Source organism: Rhinatrema bivittatum, chromosome 2 (genome assembly GCF_901001135.1).
Source record: "Rhinatrema bivittatum chromosome 2, aRhiBiv1.1, whole genome shotgun sequence".
Lineage (NCBI taxonomy): Eukaryota > Metazoa > Chordata > Amphibia > Gymnophiona > Rhinatrematidae > Rhinatrema > Rhinatrema bivittatum.
Genome location: NC_042616.1, coordinates 22199070 through 22224781, shown reverse-complemented (window position 1 = coordinate 22224781; position 25712 = coordinate 22199070). Strand labels below are relative to the sequence as shown.

At 48.8% G+C, this 25712-nt stretch overlaps 1 protein-coding gene across 5 annotated transcripts in view; it reads right to left on the bottom strand.

The window, feature by feature from the left end:
* Positions 1-25712, bottom strand: part of LOC115083644 (zinc finger protein 208-like) — a 309671-nt gene that overhangs the window by 110099 nt on the left and 173860 nt on the right. For 2 of the 5 annotated variants that reach the window (XM_029587584.1, XM_029587585.1), the window contains exon 4: positions 2581-2713. In XM_029587584.1, the coding sequence (XP_029443444.1) occupies positions 2581-2713 (133 nt within the window). Of the gene's footprint in view, positions 1-2580; positions 2714-23558; positions 23760-25149; positions 25324-25590; position 25712 lie in introns of those variants that run through there. The other 3 variants (XM_029587583.1, XM_029587587.1, XM_029587586.1) reach the window with 3 other exon arrangements.

The window sequence follows — 25712 nt, the reverse complement described above, 5'->3', positions numbered from 1 at the left end:
TGAAATGCCATCCCCTGTGAAGGAACCAGTCAAGGGAGTTCCAAGATCCGGCGATCCTCCAGACGGATCCTTAACCAGACCATCTTCAGGCTGGGAGGATCCAGGCTTAGTGAAATCAGAGGAAGACAACTCTCCCGGAGCCTCTAAACAGCACAGGCACATGTTAGAGGACACAGCAGGCTGAGATGCCCGAATATGACAGGCAACACAGAGAGAAAGGCACTTAGGTTTCTTAGTCACCGGCGCCATCAGTGCACAGCCAACGGAGAATGTACGTCCAAGCCAGCTCGCACTGACAAATTGCAAGCGCCCAAAATTTATGCGCACCAATAGTACGTGCCACAAACACACACAAAAAACTGTGCGCCAAAACCTGGGCGCACCACCAAACGGCAAAACTTGTGCATACAAAAGTCGCTTCCAGAACTGGGCGCACAGGACATGTGCAGAGCCAGACGCACTAGAAGCACCAACGTTCCACTAGAGGGCAGTAAAGCAGCACAAAAGCGGCAAAAATGCAGCTGCGGCCTTCCATGCGGAGCGCAAGAAACAAGCCTTGCTACGGGGCCTTGGCAGGTTGAACGGCACCGGTGCCGTTCAACCTGCCAAGTTCTCCTAACACCAACGGGGGTGGGAACAAACGCCGGAATGGCGCACCAAGCAAGGAGACCTGAGAAAGTCCTGCAGACCCTTCTATAATGTGTCTGTCTTTACTAAATTTTTTATTATTTTAATTTAATTTTTTTTAAACTTACCTGAGCTCAGCCCTTACCGGCTGAGTACAGAGCACCACCGCTTTCGGCCTCCTGCACCTGCTGCCTTTAAGCTGTACAATTGTTTAGCCTCAGCCTTACTGTTCCTTATTCCAAAGGCTTTCAGTTCCCTAATTATCTTTATTTTTAGATTAGACTGCTTGCTGTGGCTAAACCTTCAGGGGGAGGCTTCTCTCCTGGATCCCTTTTCTGTAATATATGTCTCAGGAATGACACAGGAAGACTTTTTCAGAATTTCAGAGATAATTCATCTTATTAGTATTGAATCCTAACAGCAAGCATACATTTCATTATATGTAAATAGGTTATAAGTATTTTATAAAATGTTCCAGTATAACTGTAAGAATGGTCGTCTTCCTGAGGAGAAGGGTACAATGCAATGTACATGCTGAGAGAGTGCAGGCCTTCTCCAAATATCCAGTGCTCCAACCACCCCTTATATACAGGTTTTTCTCTCTGTCTGACCTCAAGCCCTCTGCATGCAGTCAGCAGTCATCCTTCTGACCACCAGGACACACATTTTCCTTCTTTCTACAAATAGCTTAACTTCTCCCATCTGTTTCCCCTTTGGTGCTCTCATGCACAGTTCCCACAGATAAAACAAAACTTTGGGTTCACGGTGATTCACAGGCACATGCATACGTCTTCTGCCAGATCCCAAGCTTCCCTGTGTTGCTGCAAAGGAACAAGAACTGTACAAGTTTCCACAGTTTTACAGCCCTTAGGCCCCAAAAGGTCACAGGTTGTTGCAAAACTGTTACAAGGGTCAGGCCTTGTCTCTACATTTCCCTCTTGAGGAATTCCAGAATTAGGAATTCCTCACTATTAGGGAAAAATGAAAGAGCAATGGGTGCACTGGTAGGCAGGGCTCTTCAGCAGTGATTATAGATTATTCAGTGGGGATCTGGGAAACCCCCCCACCACTTTTCTTCTCCTGGTGCTGCTGGTTTTTCTCCCTTGCTCCCTGCTCCATTGATGGCGCCGTGGCTGCAGTGATTGTCCCCATGCCGTGAGTGTCCTTGCCCCTCCTCCCGCTCCGGGTGATGTCATTATATCACGCATGTGCAGATGAGACGTAATGATTCCCAGAGCCCTAGTAATCTTATAATATATTGAGAAAATAACATAGGTTTCCCAATCTTACTTGTGTCTATAGAAACTTTTTTGCTTTTACTGGTTGAGGAAAAGGGACCTCAGGTATCAGCACAGGGAGGAGATTTCAGGGATGAGAGGGAAAGAGTATGAGAAGACCAGGGATGGGGTGAGAATAAGAAAAGAGGATTAAGGACAGGAGATTAGAAAGTTTGAAAAAAAAGAGGGGGAGGTTTGGAAATCTAGGATGGGGGAAGAGGAGGAAGGAGAAGAGGAGAGGATGGAGTAAGAGGGATTTCAGAGACGAGGATCTGGGATCGGGAGGAGGGGAGAGGTAGGAAGGAAAGAAGAGGAGGTTCCATTACCTGCAGACAGAATCTGAGATCCAGGGAGGGAGATCCAAATTGCTATTGCTGTAGTGGGGAGTGGGAGAGTGGCCCAGAAAAGAGAAGGAGATACTCCATGCTGCAGGAGACAGAGGGCTCTGGGGATACACCGGGCTGCTTCATTCTTACAGCATCAGAGATATGCTGCCAATTTCTTATCAGGGGGTTCACCCCAGCTCTGTCTGCCTCACTCACGCCCTTCCTGTTCCCTACACAAGAGAGGGGGGAAATCCAGGGCTGTGTGCACATTTACTGTGAGGCGCTGACCCAATGACATTTAGTAAAACATCCTCTGTGTATACTAGAAATGCAGATAATGCAATCCTTACCTAGACCTAGAGACCTCAGGGTCTCATAATTCTCCTTCATCACCTCCCTGTAAAGCTCCTTCTGCTCTTCATCTAAATACCTCCACTCGTCCTGGGAGAAAGAGACAGAGATGTCCTCAAACGTCACAGGCACCTGAAACACAAACCAGAAACACTCAGTGACACGTGGAGGGGCTCAGCTGGCTTTAATCCCATAACATTTTATCATGGAAGAGGGGACACCAGGACCCCTCATCCCCAGGAACTGCCAGACTTGTTCCCCTGGACTCAGTTTCCTTTCTGGACCTTGGGGGTTTACAAGTCTAATCCCAGAGACAGAGAATATCAATCGTCTCTGCCTGGATAAATCTGAATATTAAAACCCAAGATCTAACAGAGCATTATCCAGAAGATCAGGAACATCTGATTCTGTCACATCAGGAGGGCTCACTGCTCTCATCCTCCTGGTTTGCTCAGTCCCTAACCTTGGGTCATCTTTGATGCATCTCCCTCCTTCTGCACATCCAAAACACTGCTAAAGTGAGTCAGTTCCTCCTCTATAACACTGCTAAAATCTATCCCTTCCTCTCTGAGCCTACAACCAAAACACTCCTCCCCTCTCTTATCACCTCAGAAGAACATAAGAAAATGCCATACTGGGTCAGACCAAGGGTCCATCAAGCCCAGCATCCTGTTTCCAACAGTGGCCAATCCAGGCCATAAGAACCTGGCAAGTACCCAAAAACTAAGTCTATTCCATGTTACCGTTGCTAGTTATAGCAGTGGCTATTTTCTAAGTCAACTTAATTAATAGCAGGTAAAGGACTTCTCCTCCAAGAACTTATCCAAGCCTTTTTTAAACACAGCTATACTAACTGAACTAATCACGTCCTTTGCCAACAAATTCTAGAGTTTAATTGTGTATTGGGCGAAAAAGAACTTTCTCCGATTAGTTTTAAATGTGCCACATGCTAACTTCATGGAGTGCCCCCTAGTCTTTCTATTATCTGAAAGAGTAAATAACCGATTCACATCTACCCGCTCTAGACCTCTCATGATTTTAAACACCTCTATCATATCCCCCCTCAGCCATGTCTTCTCAAAGCTGAAAAGTCCTAACCCTCTTTAGTCTTTCCTCATAGGGGAGCTGTTCCATTCCCCTTATCATTTTGGTATCCCTTCTTTGTACCTTCTCCATCGCAATTATATCTTTTTTGAGATGCGGCGACCAGAATTGTACACAGTATTCAAGGTGTGGTCTCACCATGGAGCGATACAGAGGCATTATGACATTTTCCGTTTTATTCACCATTCCCTTCCTAATAATTCCCAACATTCTGTTTGCTTTTTTGACTGCCGCAGCACACTGAACCGACGATTTCAATGTGTTATCCACTATGACGCCTAGATCTCTTTCTTGGGTTGTAGCACCTAATATGGAACCTAACATTGTGTCTTCTGTAACTTGCTCTTTGCTAGCCTGCTGACTCATTTTTCTCCCCGGCAATCTCTTCAACATTCAGCTGCATGGCTTCTCTGTCTTTAAACTCGCTATGATCATGTAACCCCTCTTCTCAGGTCACTACATTGGCTCTCTGTCCTCTTCCACCTACAGTTCAAGCTTCTCTCCCTCCCCTACAAATGCATTCACTCTGCAGCTCCTCATTTTCTCTCTTCTTTTCCTTCCTCTTCAACGCCATTCACCAGGCAAGTTGCCTTCTCTGTGTCTTTCTCCACCACCGCCACTTTTCAATTCTGTGCTTTCCAACTTACTTTGCCGAGTGCCTGGAAGAGACTTCCTGAGTCCATGTGTCTTGTTCCCTCTCTGGCCATATTCAAATCCAGTTTAAAAACTCGCCTTCTTGGGGGCGGATCCAAGATGGCCGCTCGATAGACTCGCTCGGCGTTTGATCCCTTGGGCGTATTTACTTTGAGTCTGTTTTCTTGCTGCATTTTACCTGCGATGGGGAGAAAACGCAAACCAAGGACTGAACCTCACCCTGCGGTTCCTCCGACGTTGCCTTTCTCTGGCCCGATGGACGCCCATGTGGTGCGCAGCGACACGAGGTCAGGGCTTCAGCCGCTGGAGAGTGGGGGAGGGGAATTCGAGCTCCCCTCTCTCCGTGGCTCAATATCGCCACTCCGCCCCGCTGGGGGAACGCCGCTGGATGACCCTGCCGCGATGAGGTGCCCCGGAAATAAAGAAAAACGCCACCAGACCAAAGTGCCAGAGGGCGGGGCTCTGCAGGGTTCGCCGGGGCAGACGCAGCGGCAGGGAGCTCAGAATTTTCACCAGGGCAAACCGGTGTGGGAAGAGAGGCGTTGCTGGAGGAGCCTGCTGGTGCTGTCGGAGAATCTCCCGTGTTGAGAATACCTACCATGGTAAGACCTGCAGTTACTTCCAGTAAATACTAAAATTAAAGAGGTGGAAGATAAAATAAAAGTGTTGTCTAATACAACTGTAGAACTGGAAAAACAAGTGTCTGTCATCAGAACTCAAGTTAATGGAATCCAGCAGGTCCAGTCAGCAATGACTGGAGAAAGAAACAACCTGTCTTTGAAAGTCGAAAATTGGTCAAAAATAGAAATTTGAGATATACACATTTTCCTCAAATACCAATAATTTCCCCTAAGGAGTTGTTCAGGAGATATTTTATGGAAATGCTTCAGGTTACTGAGAATTTAATTCCACCAATCTCAAAAATCTTTTTGCCAAAGTTTAAAAAAAAAACAAAAAACGGAGGAACAAAGCGAAGAAATAACAACCTTGACACCAGTTAGAGAACAAAACCCGGATATTTCAGCCCTTTTGGAGATTTCGGATACTGAAGTGCCAGTTCCTGCAACGTTGATGGTGACTTTAGCCCTTGAACCGGATAAAGACTGGTTAATGAGACTGTGCTTTAGGGATAGAAAGGATTATTTCTTGGAATGTAAAGTCAGAGCATTCCCAGATGTTGTTGCGCCCATCGGCCGCAGACGGCTGCACCCTCTCTGTCTCACCTTTTTCTCCGCTCTCTCTTCTCCTCTGGGAAAGATGGCTACCTCCGCTTCACTACGCCGACCCTTCCGGCACCCCCGGCCCGGCATGGGCGATTGCGTTCGCCATGTTCTCCCTGAGACCTCCTAGGGCGCGCGCTGCTGCCCCTTCCTTTGAAGACGTCATGGCGGGAACCTTGGGGACATCCCCACCGCATGACGTCACTACCTCCGGGTACTTAGCCTCCGACTTCCAACACTGCTACGAGTTAGCAAGGATTCCGGTCCAGCTATTGCTTCCTCCGTGGAAACGCTCTTTCAGCGTACCTACTCCTACAAACCCTCCAGGGTTACTCTTGCTTCAGGATGCTCTGGGTACCCGCTCCTCGGGGGCCTTCCGCTCCTGCCTACCCTTCGGGGTTCTCTCGCTTCAAGAAGACTCTTGGAACACCCGCTCAACGGGGGGGTTCTACTTTCTTTTGTTTCTCTCCAGGTACCCGCTCAGAAGGATGCCAGGTACTCGCTCCTCGAGGGCCTTACCCGCTCCTGTCTACCTTCCTGGTACTTGCACTACGAACTCCAGCACTGGCGTTGGCCTGCCTCGCTACCTTCTATTTGTGGAAGCTTCATCCTCGGCAGCATTACTGGCCTTGAGAGTACCTCTACCTTCAGTCTCTCTACTTGCCTCACCACCACAGATTCTCGGCGTACTCCGCTCTGCGGACTTCTACCGGATCTGTCAACACTTCTTCACTTCAAGAAAGGGTTATTGGCGTACTTCGCTCCACGGATCACTACCGGACCCTCCATTACCAGCATCGGTGAGACCTACCCTGCACCTCCGCAGTGCACAGCCTGAACTACATCTTCTGAGACTACTCTGTGGCCAGAGAGAGAACTGCCGTTCTCCACAAACCATTCTACTGCTGTACAATAAAGCTTCTCATCACTTGTGTTGCTTATTAGAGAGCCTGGCCTATTGCTGTGTTTCCCCATGGGACCCCTCCCCATGGCAGGAGTCAGACACAGCAACCAGGAATCCACAAACATGCCACAAACACAACAGATGTCTCACGTGAGACTCAAAAAAGGAGGAAGGTGCATGGTAAAATATAACAATAACACGGATGTATTTTTTGACCCACCACAATTAACACAGTTCCTAATAGGGAAATCTCCTGTGATACCAATAGTGCCCAGTCCAAATACACCGAGTCCCCCATAGATGGAATAGGCCGCTGTTGTTCTATTGAGGAATTTCTCTCTTTAAAACATTTTTTCCTTCGGTTGGGAAAGTTTCGGCCCCCCTTATATGAGGACTTTATATTAGAGAAAGGAATAAGGAATTGATCGGAGAATTACTTGTGAGAAAATGTATCCTAGTCTCTGTATTTCTGTATCAAGATGAATCTTGTAAATGTTGAAAATTTATAAATAAATTAAAAAACTCGCCTTCTTGATGCTGCTTTTAAATCCTAAGTTCTCTCAAATGCTTCTTCAATATTCTTGTTTGTCCTGCATGTTTGCCTTGATTAGACTGTAAGCTCCCTGAGCAGGGACCATACAGGAGACTGTGTGTGTCTATCAGTGCTGTGTATACCTAGTAGTGCTTTAAACATCATAAATAGTAGCAGTAGTGCTAAATCCTAACATACAGTTAGACATTTCAATGTCTGATTGCACATCGCTTTAAGATTTTTTTTCTAGTTAAGAGACAATCAAACTACAATAAATCAATCAAATAAATAGCAGGGCAGGAGAAGTTTGGTGTCCTAGCCAGTAACATTGCTCCCATTTCTAGTTATTTCCACGGTTCACATGCCGGTTGATTAAGTGATGTAACCCATTTCAATAGAGCCTACAATCTAATCAAGACAAAGAGACAGGGCAAAAAACAATTGGGGAATTTCATTTATTAACAAAATAGTTAAAATGAATGAGGCTGTAGAAGAGGAAGTGACATCATCGGACTTGATGGCTGCCTGAGCCCCGAGCTCCGCAGCTAATTTTCTACAAAAATCAAAAAACGGGAGCAAGAAAGAAATGGAGAAATTACTTACCTGATAATTTCGTTTTCCTTAGTGTAGACAGATGGACTCAGAATCAATGGATATAGTGTGCTCCTGATAGCAGTAGGAGACTGAGTCAGATTTCAATCTGACGTCAGCACTACTACATACACCCCTGCAGGAAACTCTGCTCTTCAGTATTCTCTTCGAAAAGCAATTGTGGATATATATGTGTCTGAATAACTTGATTAACATGAATAACTTGACTAACGTGATTACATTGAACTGGTTGATGTGGGTTATAACTGGAGACCGCCAGTGCACTCAACCGAGAAACGCAGACTCCCGGTAGCTATGGGTGTCCGAGTGGCTTACCTGTGTTTGTCTTGCTCTCGGGGATTGTCACCCGAGGTTTCCGTGTATTGAGACAGCCGTGGGCGGCATATTGAGCCTATCTGTCTACACTAAGGAAAATGAAATCATCAGGTAAGTAATTTCTCCATTTCCTAACGTGTAGCAGATGGACTCAGGACCAATGGGATGTACAAAAGCTACTCCCGAACTGGGTGGGAGGCTGCACGTGGCCCACTTAGTACTGCCCTTGCGAATGCTGTGTCCTCCCGAGCCTGAACATCCAGGCGGTGAAACCTGGAGAAGGTGTGAATGGAGGACCATGTTGCCGCCTGACAGATCTTGGCAGGTGACAGCATCTTGGTTTCTGCCCAGGACACTGCCTGGGCTCTAGTGGAATGGACCTTAGACTCATAGAGGTGGAGGCTTGCCTGCCTCTATTTAGGCCGCCTTGATGACTTCTTTGATCCAGCGAGCTGTGGTTGCCCATGAGGCCGCTTCTCCTTGTTTCTTCCCGATGTGCAGGACAAACAGGTGGTCCGTCTTTCGTACGGATTCCAACCTTTCCAGGTATCGGACTAGGAGTATGCTAACGTTAAGATGGCGAAGGCGGCGAGATTCTTCCGAGTCCTTATGCTCGTCTGGTGATAGCAGAAAGATGGTTTGGTTTAGATGAAAGTGAGAAACCACTTTTGGTAGGAAGGAGGGGACCATGCGTAGCTGTATGGAGCCCGGTGTGAACCTGAGGAACGGTTCTCAACAGGATTGAAGCTCGGAGATGCAACGGGCCAAACAGACTGCCACTAGAAATGCAGTCTTCAATGTTAGAAGTCGAAGGGACAGACCGCAGGTGGGTCTGAAGAAGGCTCCTGCTAGGAAGTCTAGGACTAGGTTGAGGTTCCATAGAGGTACCGGCCACTTTAGGGGTAGTCGGATCTGTTTGACCCCTTTCAGGAAGCAGGAGATGTTCGGGTGAGAGAGGCTACGCTGCTGCCCTCCACCTTGGCTCTGTAGCAGGCCAACGCGGCCACCTGAACCTTGATGGAGTTGAGAGACAACCCCTTCTCTATGCCGTCCTGTAGGAATTCCAGAATCGTGGTAATTTTGACTGTCCTCGGGATGATGTTGCGGTCTTCACACCAGGCTTCGAATACTCTCCATATTCATATATAGGTTAGAGATGTGGAAAACATGCGTGCTCGGAGCAGGGTGTCAATCACAGCCCCCGAGTATCTGCTCTTCTTCAGGCGAGTCCTCTCAATGGCCAGACCGTAAGACAGAATCGAGTTGGGACTTCGTGGAGGATCGGGCCTTGCTGGAGCAGATCCTGTCTCAGGATTTGCAATAATACACACAAACTAACCCGCACAAAGTTACACCTGTTTTATGGAACTCACTAAACAGTAACAATCCTATCTAAGAAATACAACTATTAAACCAGGCCCTAAACACTAATACATTTCCTATTGGGAAAACAGAATAAGCCAAGCTGCTATAGAGCTCCACACAGAAATAATTATAAAGCTATACTAGAAATGTTACAAAACAGCTACTGAACAGAATAATATAGGAAAATTATGTTCTTACCTGATAATTTTCGTTCCTATAGTACCAAGGATCAGTCCAGACTGCTGGGTTAAGCCTCCCCTCCAGCAGATGGAGTCAGAGAGAAAACTGAAAGCACCCCCTAGATATACTGGTGTGCCACCTGCCATCCTTCAGTATAAAGTATAACAAAGCAGAAGAAAGCCAAAACAATCCTCCGCCAACTTAACCACGAATAAACCATGGCAACTGTCTAGATCAAATAGTTAAACTCTCCCATGCCAAAAACTGGCGAACATTAACAGAACTTCAAAAAGGCACCACCCTCTAAAATCAAAGAAAAGGGATTGGTACCTACCGTGCTGAAATATTGAAAAAGAACTGGCCAGTGGAGCAGACTCTCTGGATAGACAATAACGGGCGGGCGTCTGGACTGATCCTTGGTACTACAGGAACGAAAATTATCAGGTAAGAACATAATTTTCCTTTCCCTGTACGTACCCGGATCAGTCCAGACTGCTGGGATATACCCAAGCCCCCTTAATTGGGGTGGGACCCAGAGAGTCCCGCTCGAATGACACTGCTGCCAAAGGAATCAGCTGATGTGCCGCCAACATCAAGCCGATGACGACGAGCGAAGGTATGCAATGACTTCCACGTGGCTGCTCTGCAAATCTCCTGGCTAGAAACTAAACGACTTTCTGCCCAGGAAGTCGCCTGAGAACGCAAAGAGTGCGCCTTGAGCCCCTCAGGAACAGACTTACCACAGCCAATATATGTGGATGCGATCGAACTCTTCAGCCAACGAGCAGTAGTTGCTTTGGACGCCTGTAGGCCCTTTCTGGGCCACTGCCACAGGACAAACAAGTGATCCGACCTTCTGAATGCATTAGTTACCTTCAAATACCGCATGAGCACTCGCCGCACATCTAGACGCCTCAAATCGGAACCGTGCGAAGACTTTAGGTCCGACTCTGAGAACGAAGGTAATTCTACGGTCTGATTAAGGTGAAAAGCCGACACCACCTTTGGTAAGAACGACGGGACCGTACGTAGCGACACGCCGGCACTGGAAATCCGTAAAAACGGATCCCTGTACGAAAGTGCCTGGAGTTCCGACACCCGACGGGCTGACGCAATTGCCACTAGGAACACGGTTTTGAGCGCGAGATCCTTTAGCGATGCCCTCCTGAGGGGCTCAAAGGGGGCCTTGACGAGACCTTTGAGCACCAAATTCAAACTCCAGGAAGGACAAGGGGGTCGAAATGGTGGACGCAAGTTCCGAACGCCCCGCAAAAAACGAGCCACATCTGGGTGGACAGCGAGCGAATACCCGTCCACCTTGCCCCTCAAACAGCCCAGGGCCGCCACCTGAACCCTCAGAGAACTGTAAGCTAACCCTTTTTTTAAAGCAGTCTGCAAGAACATAAGGATATCCCCTACCGAGGCCTTTCGCGGCAGGATTTTTGATGCAGAGCACCAAGAGTCAAACACCTTCCACACTCTGGCGTAGGCTAGCGTAGTGGAGGGTCTGCGCGCCCGAAGGAGCGTGGAAATGACCGGTTCTGAGTATCCTTTCCTCCTCAACTGCCGCCTCTCATAAGCCAAGCCGCCAGACAGAAGCGGTCCGCCTGATCGAAAAATACGGGTCCCTGCCGAAGCAGGTGGTGAAGATGACCCAATCTGAGAGGACCATCCTGTGCCAGGTTGACGAGATCCGCAAACCACGGTCTCCTTGGCCACTCCGGAGCCACTAGAATTACTGGGCCTCGATGGGATTCTATGCGTCTTAACACCTTTCCTATTAGGGGCCACGGGGGAAACACATAGAGGAGGATGTGCCGAGGCCATGGAAGCACCAGGGCATCCACCCCTTCCGACCCGTGCTCTCGCCGTCGACTGAAGAAACGCGCCGCCTGCGCATTCTGCCGAGTCGCCATCAGGTCCAGATGCGGAGTTCCCCATCGTCGGGTGATGAGGCCCATCGCCTCGGCTGAGAGCTCCCACTCTCCGGGATCCAAGTATTGACGACCGAGATAATCCGCTTGTACGTTGTCGACACCCGCTATGTGGGTAGCCGCTATGCGGGATAGGTGACGTTCCGCCCAGGCCATCAACAGCGACGCTTCGTCCGCCACCGGCCGACTTCTTGTGCCGCCCCGACGATTGATATACGCTACCGTGGTTGCGTTGTCCGATAGAACTCGCACCGCCCGACCTCGAACCAACGGAAGAAGGTGGCGTAAGGCGAGACGTACCGCTCTGGTCTCCAGACGGTTGATGGACCAAGCTGCCTGAAGAGGGGTCCACAGGCCTTGCACCGCGCTGGACTGACAGACCGCTCCCCAGCCTGTCAAACTGGCATCCGTCGTCACTACGATCCACGGGGGCGGCTCTAGGTCCACCCCCTGCAATAAATTGTTTGGGATCAACCACCAAGCCAAACTGGACAGAGCTGGCTCCAACAGTGGCAATTGGACACCGTAATCCTCCGATTTCTGGTCCCAGCGGGAGAGGAGAGCTCGCTGTAAAGGACGCATATGAGCAAAGGCCCACGGCACCATTTCCAGAGTAGAAACCATATGTCCAATGACCTGTAAATAATCCCAAGCCGTAGGCAACGGTAGAGCTAGCAAGGTCTGCACCTGAGACATCAGGTTCTCTAGGCGCTGCTGCGTGAGGAATACTTTGCCCTCTAAGGCAGAGCTTTCCAAACTTTTCATGTTGGTGACACACTTTTTAGACAAACATAATTTCGTGACACAGTAATTCAGTCTACCAGCAAACCAGAAGTTAAAGGTTAAACGAACAAAATGTATTTCAACAATTTATGTATGTTTCCTTAAATATATACATAAATAAAATGTTTCACAACACAACCTATCTCGTAATAAATATTTGCAGGCTTCCACTTCCTCCATGCTGATCTCGTACATTGTGAGATCGGCATAGAGAAAGTGCTACTCTTGCACATTCCCAAAGATTACATGTGCCAATCACTGAAAAGTAATTTTTTTTACCTTTGCTGTCTGATCTTAGTTTTCTAATCGGTTAGTCACAGGCTTTTTTTTTCCACCTTTCCTTTCTTATTTTTTTGCCAATTCCTTTTACAGGGTCTTTTTTTCTATTTCTTTTCTCTCCATCTGTCTTCCCTCAAACACACAATCAGGTTCTCATTCTCACACGCTATCTCACACATACAGGCTCTCACTCACAAGCAATCTCACACATCCACAGCTCTCACTCTCACATGCCTCTCTCTCATACATACATACTGTCTCTCTCGTGCACATGCTGCCTTACTCTCACACACACAGGCTCTCTCACTCCTACATGCTCTCTTGCTCAAGCACAGGCTCTCACTGGCACATGCTGTACCTCTGCACGGGTTGCCGAAGGATGGGCTCTTCAGAGGCCCTGATCTTCCCTGGCCGTGACATGGGATCCGCAGCGGCCCTGCTATCGGGTTTCCTCCTCTTCTTGGGCCGTCGCGACGTGGGATCCGCAACGGCCCATTAATGCTGCTCTTCTTCTGTACGCAGCAGATGCTCCTCCTCCTTCCTGCCCACGTGGCTCCGGCAACGTTTTTCTTCCAGGGCTGCACAGGCAGGAAGGAGGAGGAGTAAACGTGACCCTTTTCTTCGGGCCGTGGTGATGTAAGCTCCACCGCTGCCCGCCGATCTTCCTGCTATAGTTCCCTGCTTCCGCCGGCCCTGTGGACCGGGCGACACACTAATGTGTCCCGACACACACTTTGGAAAGCTCTGCTCTAAGGTATCGAAGTGCGCCCCCAAAAATTCCAACTGTTGACTCGGGACCAACTGGCTCTTCGCAAAGTTGATGACCCAACCTAGCGATTGAAGTTGCTGCACGACCGACTGGACTGCTCGTCGGCACGCCTCTTCCGACTTTGCCCGGATGAGCCAATCGTCCAAATAGGGATGCACCAGAATTCCTTGACGTCGCAGATAAGCTGCAACTACGACGAGAACCTTGGTGAACACTCTCGGGGCCGTGGCTAGCCCGAACGGAAGGGCGCAAAACTGGAAGTGCTCCCCCAGAACTGTGAACCGGAGATACCTCTGGTGACGTTCCCTGATCCCGATATGAAGGTACGCCTCGGCCAGATCCAAAGAAGCCAAAAATTCTCCCTTGTGGACGGCCGCAATAACAGACCTTAGCGTTTCCATCCGAAACCGGGGAACCCGCAATGCCTTGTTCACTTTTTTTAAATCCAAAATTGGGCGAAACGTACCTTCCTTCTTTGGGACCAGAAAGTAAATGTAATACCTGCCTGTTCTGGTCTCCTCCGGAGGAACCGGCAATATCGCCCCCAGCGATCGCAACCTGTGCACAGCGTGGGCGATAACCTGCCGCTTCTCCTGAGGACCGCAGGGAGAGACCATAAAAAGATCCCGGAGGGGCCGAGCAAAGTCCAACGCGTAGCCGTAACGACCTAAGTCGAGAACCCACTGATCCGACGTGACCTTGACCCATTTCTCCCAAAACAGGGACAAGCGACCTCCGATGCAGGGGAGGGAGGAATGGGCCTGCGCGCCTTCATTGCGAAGGCTTGCCAGTGGACAGGTTCTGCGAGGATCCCAGACGCTGTGGCCGCCTGCCTCGAAAGGAAGGAGACCATGGCTGAGACCATGGCTGAGACCTGGGAACCTGCTGTTTCTGTGGGAAAGGAGTCCCCCTTCCCATACGGAACCAGCGTTGTCCCCGAAAGCGGGATCGTACATTCCCAAAAGAGCGAAACGAACGGGGCTTGTCCTCCGGTAACTTATACACTTTGTTCTCCCCCAAGTCTTTGATAAGCTGATCTAGCTCCTCCCCAAACAGCAACTTCCCCTTGAAGGGAAAAGATGCGAGGCGCGATTTTGACGAGGCATCAGCCGACCAACGCCTAAGCCAGAGTAAACGCCGAGCAGCGACCGCCGATGACATAGTGCGGGCCGAGGTTCTCAACAAATCATACAAGGCATCCGCCGTGTAAGCAACCGCTGCCTCCACGCAGTTAGCCTGCTCAGCCTCGGCTGGTGGTAGCTCCTGTGTGGTAAGCAACTGTTGGACCCAGCGGAGAGTAGCGCGCTGAACCATACTGCTACATGCCGCTGCTCGGACCCCCAATGCCGCTCTCTCAAAGATGCGCTTTAACAGCACTTCTAACTTTCTGTCTTGGAGATCTTTCAAAGCTACCCCTCCTGTGACAGGTATGGTAGTGTGCTTAACTACAGCCGTCACTGCAGAATCCACGGCAGGGACCTTAAAAATATCCAAAGAATCTGCAGGCAGGGGATATAATTTATTCATGGCCCTGCTGACTCTCAGTGATGCCTCCGACACCTCCCATTCTTTGGAAACCAGCTGTAAAACCTTGGCATGTAAGGGAAAAGACTGTGGGGGGGCCCTTAAACCTGCCATAGCTATGTCCCCCGTGGAAGTGTCAGTGTCCTGCTGTGGCGCTGGGATCTCTAATTCCTTCAAAACATGAAGGATTAAAAAGTTAAGCTCATCCTTGCTAAACAGGCGTAGGATCTGGGGGTCATCGCCCTCGAGCGCCCTCGGAACGTCAGAGACCTCTGTCCCCGTACCATCCGGCGATCCTGTGCCATCCGGAGACCCCTGAGTGAGATCCGGAGCTACCGGACCCCCCTTGCCGCCTAATGAATAAAGTCTGGTGGGATCTGAACCCCCCGCGTTGTCCCTAGGCCCAGACCTGCCCCGCTCAGGAGAGACTCTGGGAACCTTAGGGGGAGGGGGGTTCATCCGGCTCCCAACCTGCCTCCGCATCTAAAAATGCCTGGTGCATCAATAGGACAAATTTTGAAGAAAAGGGCACTTTCCTTTTGGAGCCCCCCACGGGCTGGTCCCGGGGGGGAGGGGCTCGAGGAGCGTCCAATTCGGATCCACTGCACGGGCTCAAGGCAGGAGGAGAGATATGAGCAAAATCCTCCTCCTCCGATGCCAAATCAGCAGGCTGCCGCGTGGTCAAAATGGCCGCCGGCTCCCTAACAGTGGGGGGTGGGGCTGATGACCGCGCGGCTGCCAGGCTCCCTGATCGCACTGAAGAGGGATGAAAAGCTGCGCTGCGGGCAGCGCTCGGCCCCCGGGAGGGTCCCTCGCCCCCGGGAATGCAATGGGAGCAGAGACCCTCCCTGGAGAGTCGCGCCCCCGCCTTGCCACAGGCCGTGCAGGCCGAAGCTCGGGGCATCCTACGGCAGAACCGTGAGTATCTGGTTGGGAGCAGGGATTCGCGCCAAAAAACAGCAAGGGGAAAAAATCGCCGGGTGAAGAGACCTCACCCCCTCCAGAGTCCCTGGTCCGCGCGGCAGGCTAGGGCTACAAGGGACCGCAGCCTGTCACCAACAGGACTTATGGGTCCTCACGCTAAATTTAAAATAGCCTTTAGTTTATTTTATTTTTTTAAACAGAAGCCCTCTTCAGGAGGAAAAAACCCCTGGAATAAAGCAGGAACAGACGGGGGAGGGTGACCGGACCACCGGTAGACTTTCCCCCCGACCAAAGGGACACCAACCGGGAAAATAAAGAAGAGCAAAGCTCTCTCAACCTGCCTGTATAAGAATAGCACGCTGCGCTGAAAACAGGGAAACAAGAAACTAAAACAGTCCCACTGTTTTGTTTTTTTTTTAAACTAAACAGAGAAATAACTAATCGATCTAGACAGTACAAGTCAAGAAATTAATAAATGACACCTGAAAAAAGATTGTGTGTCAGGATAGACAGGACCGCAGGTTATGCCTCTCAATCTGCTGGAGTCAGAGAATATACTGAAGGATGGCAGGTGGCACACCAGTATATCTAGGGGGTGCTTTCAGTTTTCTCTCTGACTCCATCTGCTGGAGGGGAGGCTTAACCCAGCAGTCTGGACTGATCCTGGTACGTACAGGGAACCAAGAATTAAAAACTCATAAAATTATTAACACATGTCCAAATATCAATAAAATATTTCAAAACAGAAGACATCGCATAATACCCAATAATTAAAATGGCAGTCAATCAAGAAAAATAAATTTAAAAAGCCACCTTTACTTATCCTCTCCAGCAACTCTCCTACTCCTTTCCCTTCCAGGCCAATTGCACTCACCAGAAGCAGCAAGGGCTGCTGAAGCTCTGTCCTCACAGTCCTCTTCCTTAGCGCCCACAACCAGTCACACACACACACATGCCCACACACTCCCAATTAGACCCCACGACCAGTCTCGGTCTCTCTCACACCAGTCATATTCCTGACCAGTCTCTCTCTCTCACACACTCGTGGTCTCTTATATACAAGCTCTCAATCACACATGAATGCTCTCGCACCCATTCACACCAGCTCTTACCCAGGCTTCCATTCACACCCACAAGCTCTCACCCAAGCACCCATTCACACCAGCTCTCACCCAGGCTTCCATTCACACCCACAAGCTCTCACCCAAGCACCCATTCACACAAGCTCTCGCCCTGGCACCCTCAGGAATGGGCTCCCATGGCGGCCTTGCTTCGTCAGAATTCAACACTTCTATTCCTCCCACCCCACTCCCGGGCATTCTCATGCCTACCTCACCGGTCAATGAAAGGCTTCTACGAAAACTAAAAAGTCATGGGATAGGAGGCGATGTCCTTTCGTGGATTACAAACTGGTTAAAAGACAGGAAACAGAGAGTAGGATTAAATGGTCAATTTTCTCAGTGGAAAAGGGTAAACAGTGGAGTGCCTCAGGGATCTGTACTTGGACCGGTGCTTTTCATATATATATATATATGATCTGGAAAGGAATACGATGAGTGAGGTTATCAAATTTGCAGATGATACAAAATTATTCAGAGTAGTTAAATCACAGGCAGACTGTGATACATTACAGGAAGACCTTGCAAGACTGGAAGATTGGGCATCCAAATGGCAGATGAAATTTAATGTGGACAAGTGCAAGGTTTTGCATATAGGGAAAAATAACCCTTGCTGTAGTTACATGATGTTAGGTTCCATATTAGGAGCTACCACCCAGGAAAAGGATTTAGGCATCATAGTGGATAATACTTTAAAATCGTCAGCTCAGTGTGCTGCAGCAGTCAAAAAAGCAAATAGAATGTTAGGAATTATTAGGAAGGGAATGGTTAATAGAACGGAAAATGTCATAATGCCTCTATATCGCTCCATGGTGAGACCACACCTTGAATACTGTGTACAATTCTGGTCGCCACATCTCAAAAAAGATATAGTTGCGATGGAGAAGGTACAGAGAAGGGCAACCAAAATGATAAAGGGGATGGAACAGCTCCCCTATGAGGAAAGACTGAAGAGGTTAGGGCTGTTCAGCTTGGAGAAGAGACGGCTGAGGGGGGCATATGATAGAGGTCTTTAATGAATAGATGTGACTCGGTTATTTACACTTTTGAATAATAGAAGGACTAGGGGGCATTCCATGAAGTTAGCAAGTAACACATTTAAGACTAATCAGAGAAAATTCTTTCACTCAACGCACAATTAAACTCTGGAATTTGTTGCCAGAGGATGTGGTTAGTGCAGTTAGTGTAGCTGGGTTCAAAAAAGGTTTGGATAATTTCTTGGAGAAGTCCATTAATGGCTATTAATCAATTATACTTAGGGAATAGCCACTGCTATTAATTGCATCAGTAGCATGGGTTCTTCTTAGTCTTTGGGTAATTGCCAGGTAATTGCCCAGCAGGTCCACTGCAGACCCCATCTTGCAGTGGCCTAGGAAAGAAGAGGTCCAGCAGAGCCATCATGGACCCCATCCCACAGCGGCCCAGGAAAGAAGAGGCCCAGTGGTGCTGCCACAGAAAAGAGGTTCAGCGGGGCTGAAGAAAAAACCCATAAGAGAGGAGAAGACCTGGAGCAAGAGACTGAGGGGGAGCGAGAGACTGAGGGGGAGCAGGTGCGAGGGCGAAAGCAGGTGCGTGTGCATGGGGGAGAGAAGGAGCGAGTGCGAGAGCAGGAGCGCGTGCAATTGAGAGAGAAGGAGCGAGTGCAGGAGCGAGTGCAATTGAGAGAGAAGGAACGAGAGCAAGTATGAGAGCAGGAGCGCGTGCACATGAGAGAGAAGGTGCGAGAGCAGGAGCGCGTGCACATGACAGAGAGAAGGTGCGAGAGCAGGAGCGCGTGCAAGTGAGAAAGGAGCGCGTGCGAGAGCTGGTGCACGTGCACGTGAGAGAGAGAGAAGGAGCGCGTGCGAGAGCAGGAGTGCGTGCAGGTGACAGAGAAGCAAGTGCTGTGTTTGTGGCATATTTGTGAACTCTTGGTCGAAGTGGCAATGAGTCCTCCCACTGGGAGAAGCCCTGAGGGGAACCACAACAATAGGCGAGACTCTAGTAAGCAGACACTGAGGAAAGAAGACTATTATACTGCTGTTGAATCTTGCCAAAGGAACGGACAGTACTGTAGTCCAGTGATATCTCAGTAAGCTCAGACAGTCTCTGCTGTAGATGGTTTCAACCAGATGTAGAAAGGTCCGGTAGTGTCCCGCAGCGCGGGATAGGCCGTGAACCTGAAGGGTGGAATAAGAAGAGCTGGAGCGTAGCGATACTCACAGAGTGGCAGTGCTGATAACTTCCTTCGGTAGTTGAATGACGAGAAGGACCCGTGGTCAGAGGTGCAGGATACCCTGAGCAGAATTGGCCCTCGAGGAGTGAGTACCTAGGAGCGCAGAGGGCTCCTGAAAGAAAGTAGACCGGACCCCCGAGGAGCGGGTGTCTTTAAGATTAGGCAGTTGAACCCCGAAGGGTAAGTTGAAGCAAGAGGCCCCTGAGGAGCGGGTACTCAGAGCTTCCGTAGGAGAGAGATACCCCGGAGGGTAGTGAGGAATCCAAGTGAGCAGCTTAGAAGCGGTCAGAGTAGCAAAACCGAAGTCCTTGCTAACTCGTTGTACTGGAGTGGAGGTTTAAATACCCAGAAGTACTGATGTCGTGCGGTGGGGACGCCCCCGAGGTTCCAGCCCTGACGTATTCAAAAGCGTAGGCAGCGTGTGCGCGCCCTAGGAGGCCTCAGGAAGAAGCATGGCGGATGGGGACGCCCAGGGTTTCGGGAACCAGCAGCGGAGGCAGCCATCCTTTCAAGGGAGGAGGAAAAGGGTAGAAGAGAGGTGAGGCAGACGCCTGCGACAGACGGATGCAATAGTGAGCAAGTGTGTGTGTGTAAGAGAGAGAGCGGAAGTGTGTGTGAGAAAAATAAGGAGTGTTTGTACATGACAGAAAAAGGATAAAGTTTATGTAGCCCCCACTCATCCACAACCTCACGGTGACTAGAAATAAATAGTTCCCAGCTTTGGAGAGTTAGGGATCTGTTTTAGTTATTGGCTCTTATTTGGTGTGTCAGCTGTTTTTAAATATTTTATTGAGGAGTGGCACATTCTACAACATTTTATATTATTGTGTTCTGTACTTGTTTTGAAATATGTATTCTTTTTGTTAGCATGGTTTTCCTATTATGGATTTCTTAATTTTACTGATTGACCTTTTATGAGGAAGAATAATGTTTCTGTTTTTTGCATTGTTGCACTGCATGCAGAGTCTGGCTTGTTGCTGGTTCCAGTTCAGTTTTTATCTGCACATTTCTATTTCTACTTACCAGTATCTTTATTCTGTATTTGGTGAGCTAGTGTGTAGTTTCTCTGCAGGGATCTATAACAGCCTGATTTGTTCAGCTTTCCCAATAGGAGGCTTACTGGTGTTTTAGGACCTGGGGTAATATTTGCAGTTCACAGGTAGAGAGTCTGGCAGTTACTGTCCTGGTATGGCAGGTTTGCTATGGGATCCAAGTACATTTTTTGCAGGCTTTTCAATTATTACACAGGGCTGATGGTAGTGGGAGGAGTTTGGTTGCTGTTATGGAAATTATACCAGAATTTAAATAGTATTCTGTATGCTGAGTAATAAGGGGAAATACCCTTGTTCTGCTCTGCACGTTTTTTGGGGGATGTTTCTGTAGAACTTGAGGTACAGGGTTTGTATTTGGATTCTGTCCTATCCTGTAGAGACCCCACACTTCACTCCTATGGAAGAATTTTTACTGCTTGATGCTTTCAAATGATTTTAGTGGTAGTTTTACCAGGATGTTTGAAACAGGTCAGGGATTTCTTTGTTACTTAGAAGGTCCTTCTGTCTAGAGACACCACTTCCATGCATTCTCAGCACTTTGCAACCTAAAACTCTTGGCAAACATTTTGGCCAATCGCCTCACTAAGGTAATGGCAAAATGGACAGACCCAGACCAGGCGGGATTTATCCCAGGGAGGAAAGCTGCAGACAATGTCCGGAAAATTATAGATCTTTTATGGTGGCTGAAACAGCATAATACTCCGGCAGTATTGCTTGCCATTGACACAGAAAGGGACTTCAACATGGTCCATTGGCCATTCCTGTTTAAAAAAACTTGAGGCAATTAATTTTGGCCTGAAATTTTGCAATTGGCTACTTAAATTACACGGGACCCCACAAGCCCGGGTTAAAGTGAACGGCATTTCTTCAGAACCTTTCCCTATAAACAGAGGGACGAGGCAGGGATGCCCGTTATCTCCGTTGTTGTTCGCACTGTTTCTAGAGCCGTTCACTTCTAGAGTTAGAGGGGAAGCCTCCATCTCCGGGATACGGGCGGGGGGCACAGATTATGAAATGTCGCTGTTTGCAAAGGACCTGCTATTCACCCTATCAGAGCCTCACAAATCTTTAGCTGGAGTAGTAGCTCAGTGAGCCTTCAGCTCGGTGTCAGGATTCAGACTCAATCGTGGCAAATCTGAAGGACTCAATCTATCCCTGTCTAACCATCAGATCACCCCCTTCAGAGCACAATTCCCTTTTAAGGGGCCAGGAAACATCAAGAATCTGGCATCTTGCTTAGTAATAACTTAGAAGAAGCATTCAAGCTGAATTATACACCCTTGATGATATCCAAGCTTTTCCATGATCTGGACAATTGGGAAAAGTATTCAATCGCTTGGACAGGGAGAATAGCAACGATAAAAATGACCATTCTACCTAAATTTAATTATCTGTTTCAGTCACTACCAATATCGATCCCAACGGCAACGCTGAAACTATGGCAGAAACGCTCATTTTCATTCATCTGGAAACGGAGACCCCCTAGGGTGGCTCAAAATGTGCTCTTCAGACATAAACTAAGAGGAGGTAAGGGGGGGGAACTCGACTACAGGGGGTTATGCAGCGGCTCAGCTCAGTGCTGTTCTAGCGGGGAATAAAGAAGGAGAACTCCCCAGTTGGGTTAATATGGAACAAGTGGCGTTGGGAGGCTGCCGATTAGAGCACTTCTATGGCAACCACGTAATACGTGGAGGGTGCAGGGCGTCCTGCCTGGATCCTTGCAAACCTTTCCTAATACCTCCCTATTTCATAATAGGAACTCGTCCCCGGGCTGGGAAACTTCCCTTTCCCAAGAATGGAAGATTAAGGGGAGTACGACTTGGGACAGCTGTGGGGCCGAGAGGGAGTAAGGACCTTTGCTCAACTTCGGGAACTATTTCAGTTACAATCTCCTAACGTTTACCCTTATCTGCAACGATGTCATTTCATAAAGAAAGCCTCCATACCCTTGGTAAGCCTGCGGATAGGGCTGGGAGGACGAGGCCTTCCCAGCTGGGGCAGCAGCCGACTGCGCCTGAACAAAGGCTTTGAAGGCCCTGAAAGAATTCCATCCCGGAAAAGGTTGCTGGGTCCATGCCTAGCCCAGGAGGAACTGGGGTAAGCCCCCCTGAACTGCCCTCTCCCAAGGAGGACGCAGCCCCGGGACTGCTCAGATCCGGGCGCTAACAGATAAGGTCCTGGCTGACCCATCCTGCGACTGGGAGAAGTTCTGAGAGTCCGGCCCTCCCTGACCCAGGAAGGATCCAGGTCAGGCTGCGCAGCCCTAATATGGCAGGCGGCAGAGAGGGGCGCTCGGGCTTCTTTGCTGCCGGAGCCGTAGTTCACTGTACCTTGTGTGTTCAGTCAGCCAGCACGGACTCGAGTGTGCACAAATCCACCCTGACGAGCGTGGTATAAGCATCCAGTTGTGCACGAATGTACGACTGTGCTTATGTGCGCGGTTATGTGCAGAGATGCGCGCTCATTAAGGGGTGGGGTCAGGCGCACAGCAGGGCCGGCCCGCACCGCACGTACTAACAGTCAAGGAGGGGAAATGGCACCGCACCGAGCCTGAAGTGGGGCCTGGGCCATCAGGAGGCCACTAAACACGCTCGGACACCTCCTTCCCTTGCCCAACAGGATTGGGAACGTCGTCGGTACGGCGCAACGAGCACGGAGAACGGAGGAAAGATTTACCAAAGCCTTTCCACGTCTCTGAATCAGAGGAGATCTTCTCTACTTACCCGGGCTCAGCGCTTACTGGCTGAGTACAGAGATGGTCTCCGGCTGAGGGGTGAGAGGGCTTAGGCGTTCACCGCCACGCTCGGCTTCCTGCACCCACTGCTTTAGAACAAAGTCCACCCTGGGAACCACTACCGGACCAAGGCACATCTGAGGGATCTCGGAAATCACCTCAGGAATTCTCACCTGGGGAGGGACCTTTAGGTATCACCGCAGGAGAGCGGGGCTCGATCTTTCTTCAATTGGTATGGGGATAGCACCTCCACATCTGCTAGGAGACAGAGAGATACTGGATGGCTGAGGTCACTGATTTTATTTATATTTATACTGTGAACTGTTATATTCCATTATTCTAATAACAATCATAAGATAAAATAAACCAAATAAATAAATAAAGCGGGGGAGGGAGAGGTGTAGACGTGACCTGGCTGAGAATTGAAGACTAGAAATGACCAAGATATAGAAAATTTCTTTTGGGGTTCAACTTCTTCTTCCTTGAAATTTGTGGATCAGCAACAAGAGACAAAGATCTTTACACATTTAATTTTCACTAGAAAAGAAATGGGGTTAATTAGAAGAAGAGATTCCCTAGATATTAGCAAAGCCTCCCTAAATAATTATTAATCATCTCCCCTGGTGAAATATTCTCTCTTGGGAAAGTTGATAATTCTAAAATATTTCTCTTTTGGCAACATTTTCCAAATTCTTACTTTTTCTTCTAACAAACTTTATCCTGAATGGACACAGGAGAATTAATGAGTAAATTTCCTACCTTGCTCTCCAGTGCCTGCAGCCGCTTAGCGTGAGCAGAGATTTTCTTCTTCTGGGTCACTGAGGAGATTTCCTCTTCAATCCTTTCCAACTTGCTGCTCATTGTTGCTTCCGGCCGCTCCACAACCATCCACAGAAAGCCCGAAGTCCTGGGCTGCAGGGGATCCCGAGCCAGCCCTGCCCCCTCCTCTGATCCCGGGGGCTGAGGACAAGAGAAAGTGAGATTTTTTTTTACTGGGCACTCTGGGAAGTAACAGAAAACACTCAGCACCTTTGCATCAAACCCATCACATTTAACAGCACCAACTCCCAAACCTCACACAGCAACATCCTATCTATGAAACAACAAAACTGGAAATGAGGTAACTTGCCCTAAAGCAACTAAATAATGAACTTTTTGTAATATGTGAATTAGAGATGTTATTTTATATACTTTACAAAAGAAGTACAATTTTGTCTATTTTTCTGTCCTTCTTTTCAATTTATCTTTTTGCATTTGGAGAGCACAAAAGGTAAATCTCAGGTTTCTGTGTGCAAGTAAAATTGTGAGCTTTGAGAGGAGTCTCTTGCAGGCTAACTCCCCTCTACTCTCTTTACGGGGCGGTGCTTAGCGCTCCCCCATTCAAGCTTTGACCCCTAAATCCTAACATTTTAATGCTCAAGTTTCTTAGTCAAATTATTGTGAATCCTATGGGCAGCAATCAGAGCAGCTCATAAGAATGGCTGCAAACATAGCGGCCGATGCAAAAATCTTCCCGGAAAGGAGGAGCTGACTTTTCAGCACCGCAAGGGGGGGCGCCATGCAATATTTAAATTAGGGGGGAGTCACGCAAATTATAAAACAATAGTAAAGTAAAATTACAGGTTACAGAGAGCACAAAAGATAAATCTCAGGTTTCTGTGTGCAAGTAAAGTCGTGAGCTTTGAGAAGTCTCTTGCACGACCTTAGCACCTCCTTCCTAACGCGACCCACTGCGCTGCCCTGTCTGCCAGAAATGAAAACGGCCACAGACTGTTTACTGGCAGACGGCTGGATATAAAAGCTGACGGTGCCCATCTTCATAACTCACCTGTCTGCTGAGTTATTTTATTTACTTTTTGCATTTGGAGTGAATGAGTGCATTTGCATGTGATAAGCGCCAACTCATTCACTCCGCGTCCGACGCGCGTTAAATAGGCACTAATCCCCCACAGCAGGTTAAACAATGCACTCGGCTGAGCTCACTGTATTGCATGGACCCCATAGATTGCGGCTTAAAGACCTGATCGCCACCTTGATTTCCTTTCCACGCTCCCAGTGCAGAGCCCCCGCCTGGAGCCCTTTACACTCAGTCCCGCTGCTTGCTAGAAAATGTCACAGGGACAGCAGAAAAGAACGGGTGGGAAAGACACCGCTTAGGGTTGCCAGGTTTTCATGAAACAAGCACTTTTTTCCAAAAAACAAGCCCAAAAAAAGCTCAAAACACATGAAATTGAAACACCAATGTTTGTGAGTCGAATAGATCACAAAGGAAGCTTAACTGTTTGCATGTTGCAAAAGGTCTGATGATGTGCACAAATGTCACACTTACAAAATTTGCACATAGCCTTACTCTCATTGCTGACAACAGACTGAATCCATGCTTTTAGTTCACATTCCTCTTCCTACGCTTAGCAGGATCTTTTAGGTCCTTACTTTATCTATAGTAAATCAAATCCATTTAGTAGCGCAGCAGCCAATGACAGAAACAGTAGGTATGGACAGGCTTTCTTACAGAGGTGATCTGCTGCAGGGAGAAGAAATGAGAAAAAAAATGAAATTTAAAGTGGTGTAGGACAAATTAAAAAAAAAAACCACCAGCCCCATACACTGATAACCCCCTCCGAGCACATGCCGGGCCCCCACCCCACACCCCGATTCCCCCCTCAGAGCCCATCTCTGGCCCCTAAACACTCATTTCCCCCTCCCCAGTCCCTACAAACCCCTCCTCAATCCCCCCCACACTCAGTCTCCTCTCCTGATTCCTGGTTGTAGGCAGCTGAGTGCTCCACACCTTTCAGCGTTCAGGGCTGCAGCTGCACAGAAGCTTCTTGATCACCCACGACGCTTGTTGCTTCCTGCAATGCCAGGCCGGGTCTGCCCTCGTGCTCCTGGGATTGCTGGCTCTGGTTAGCT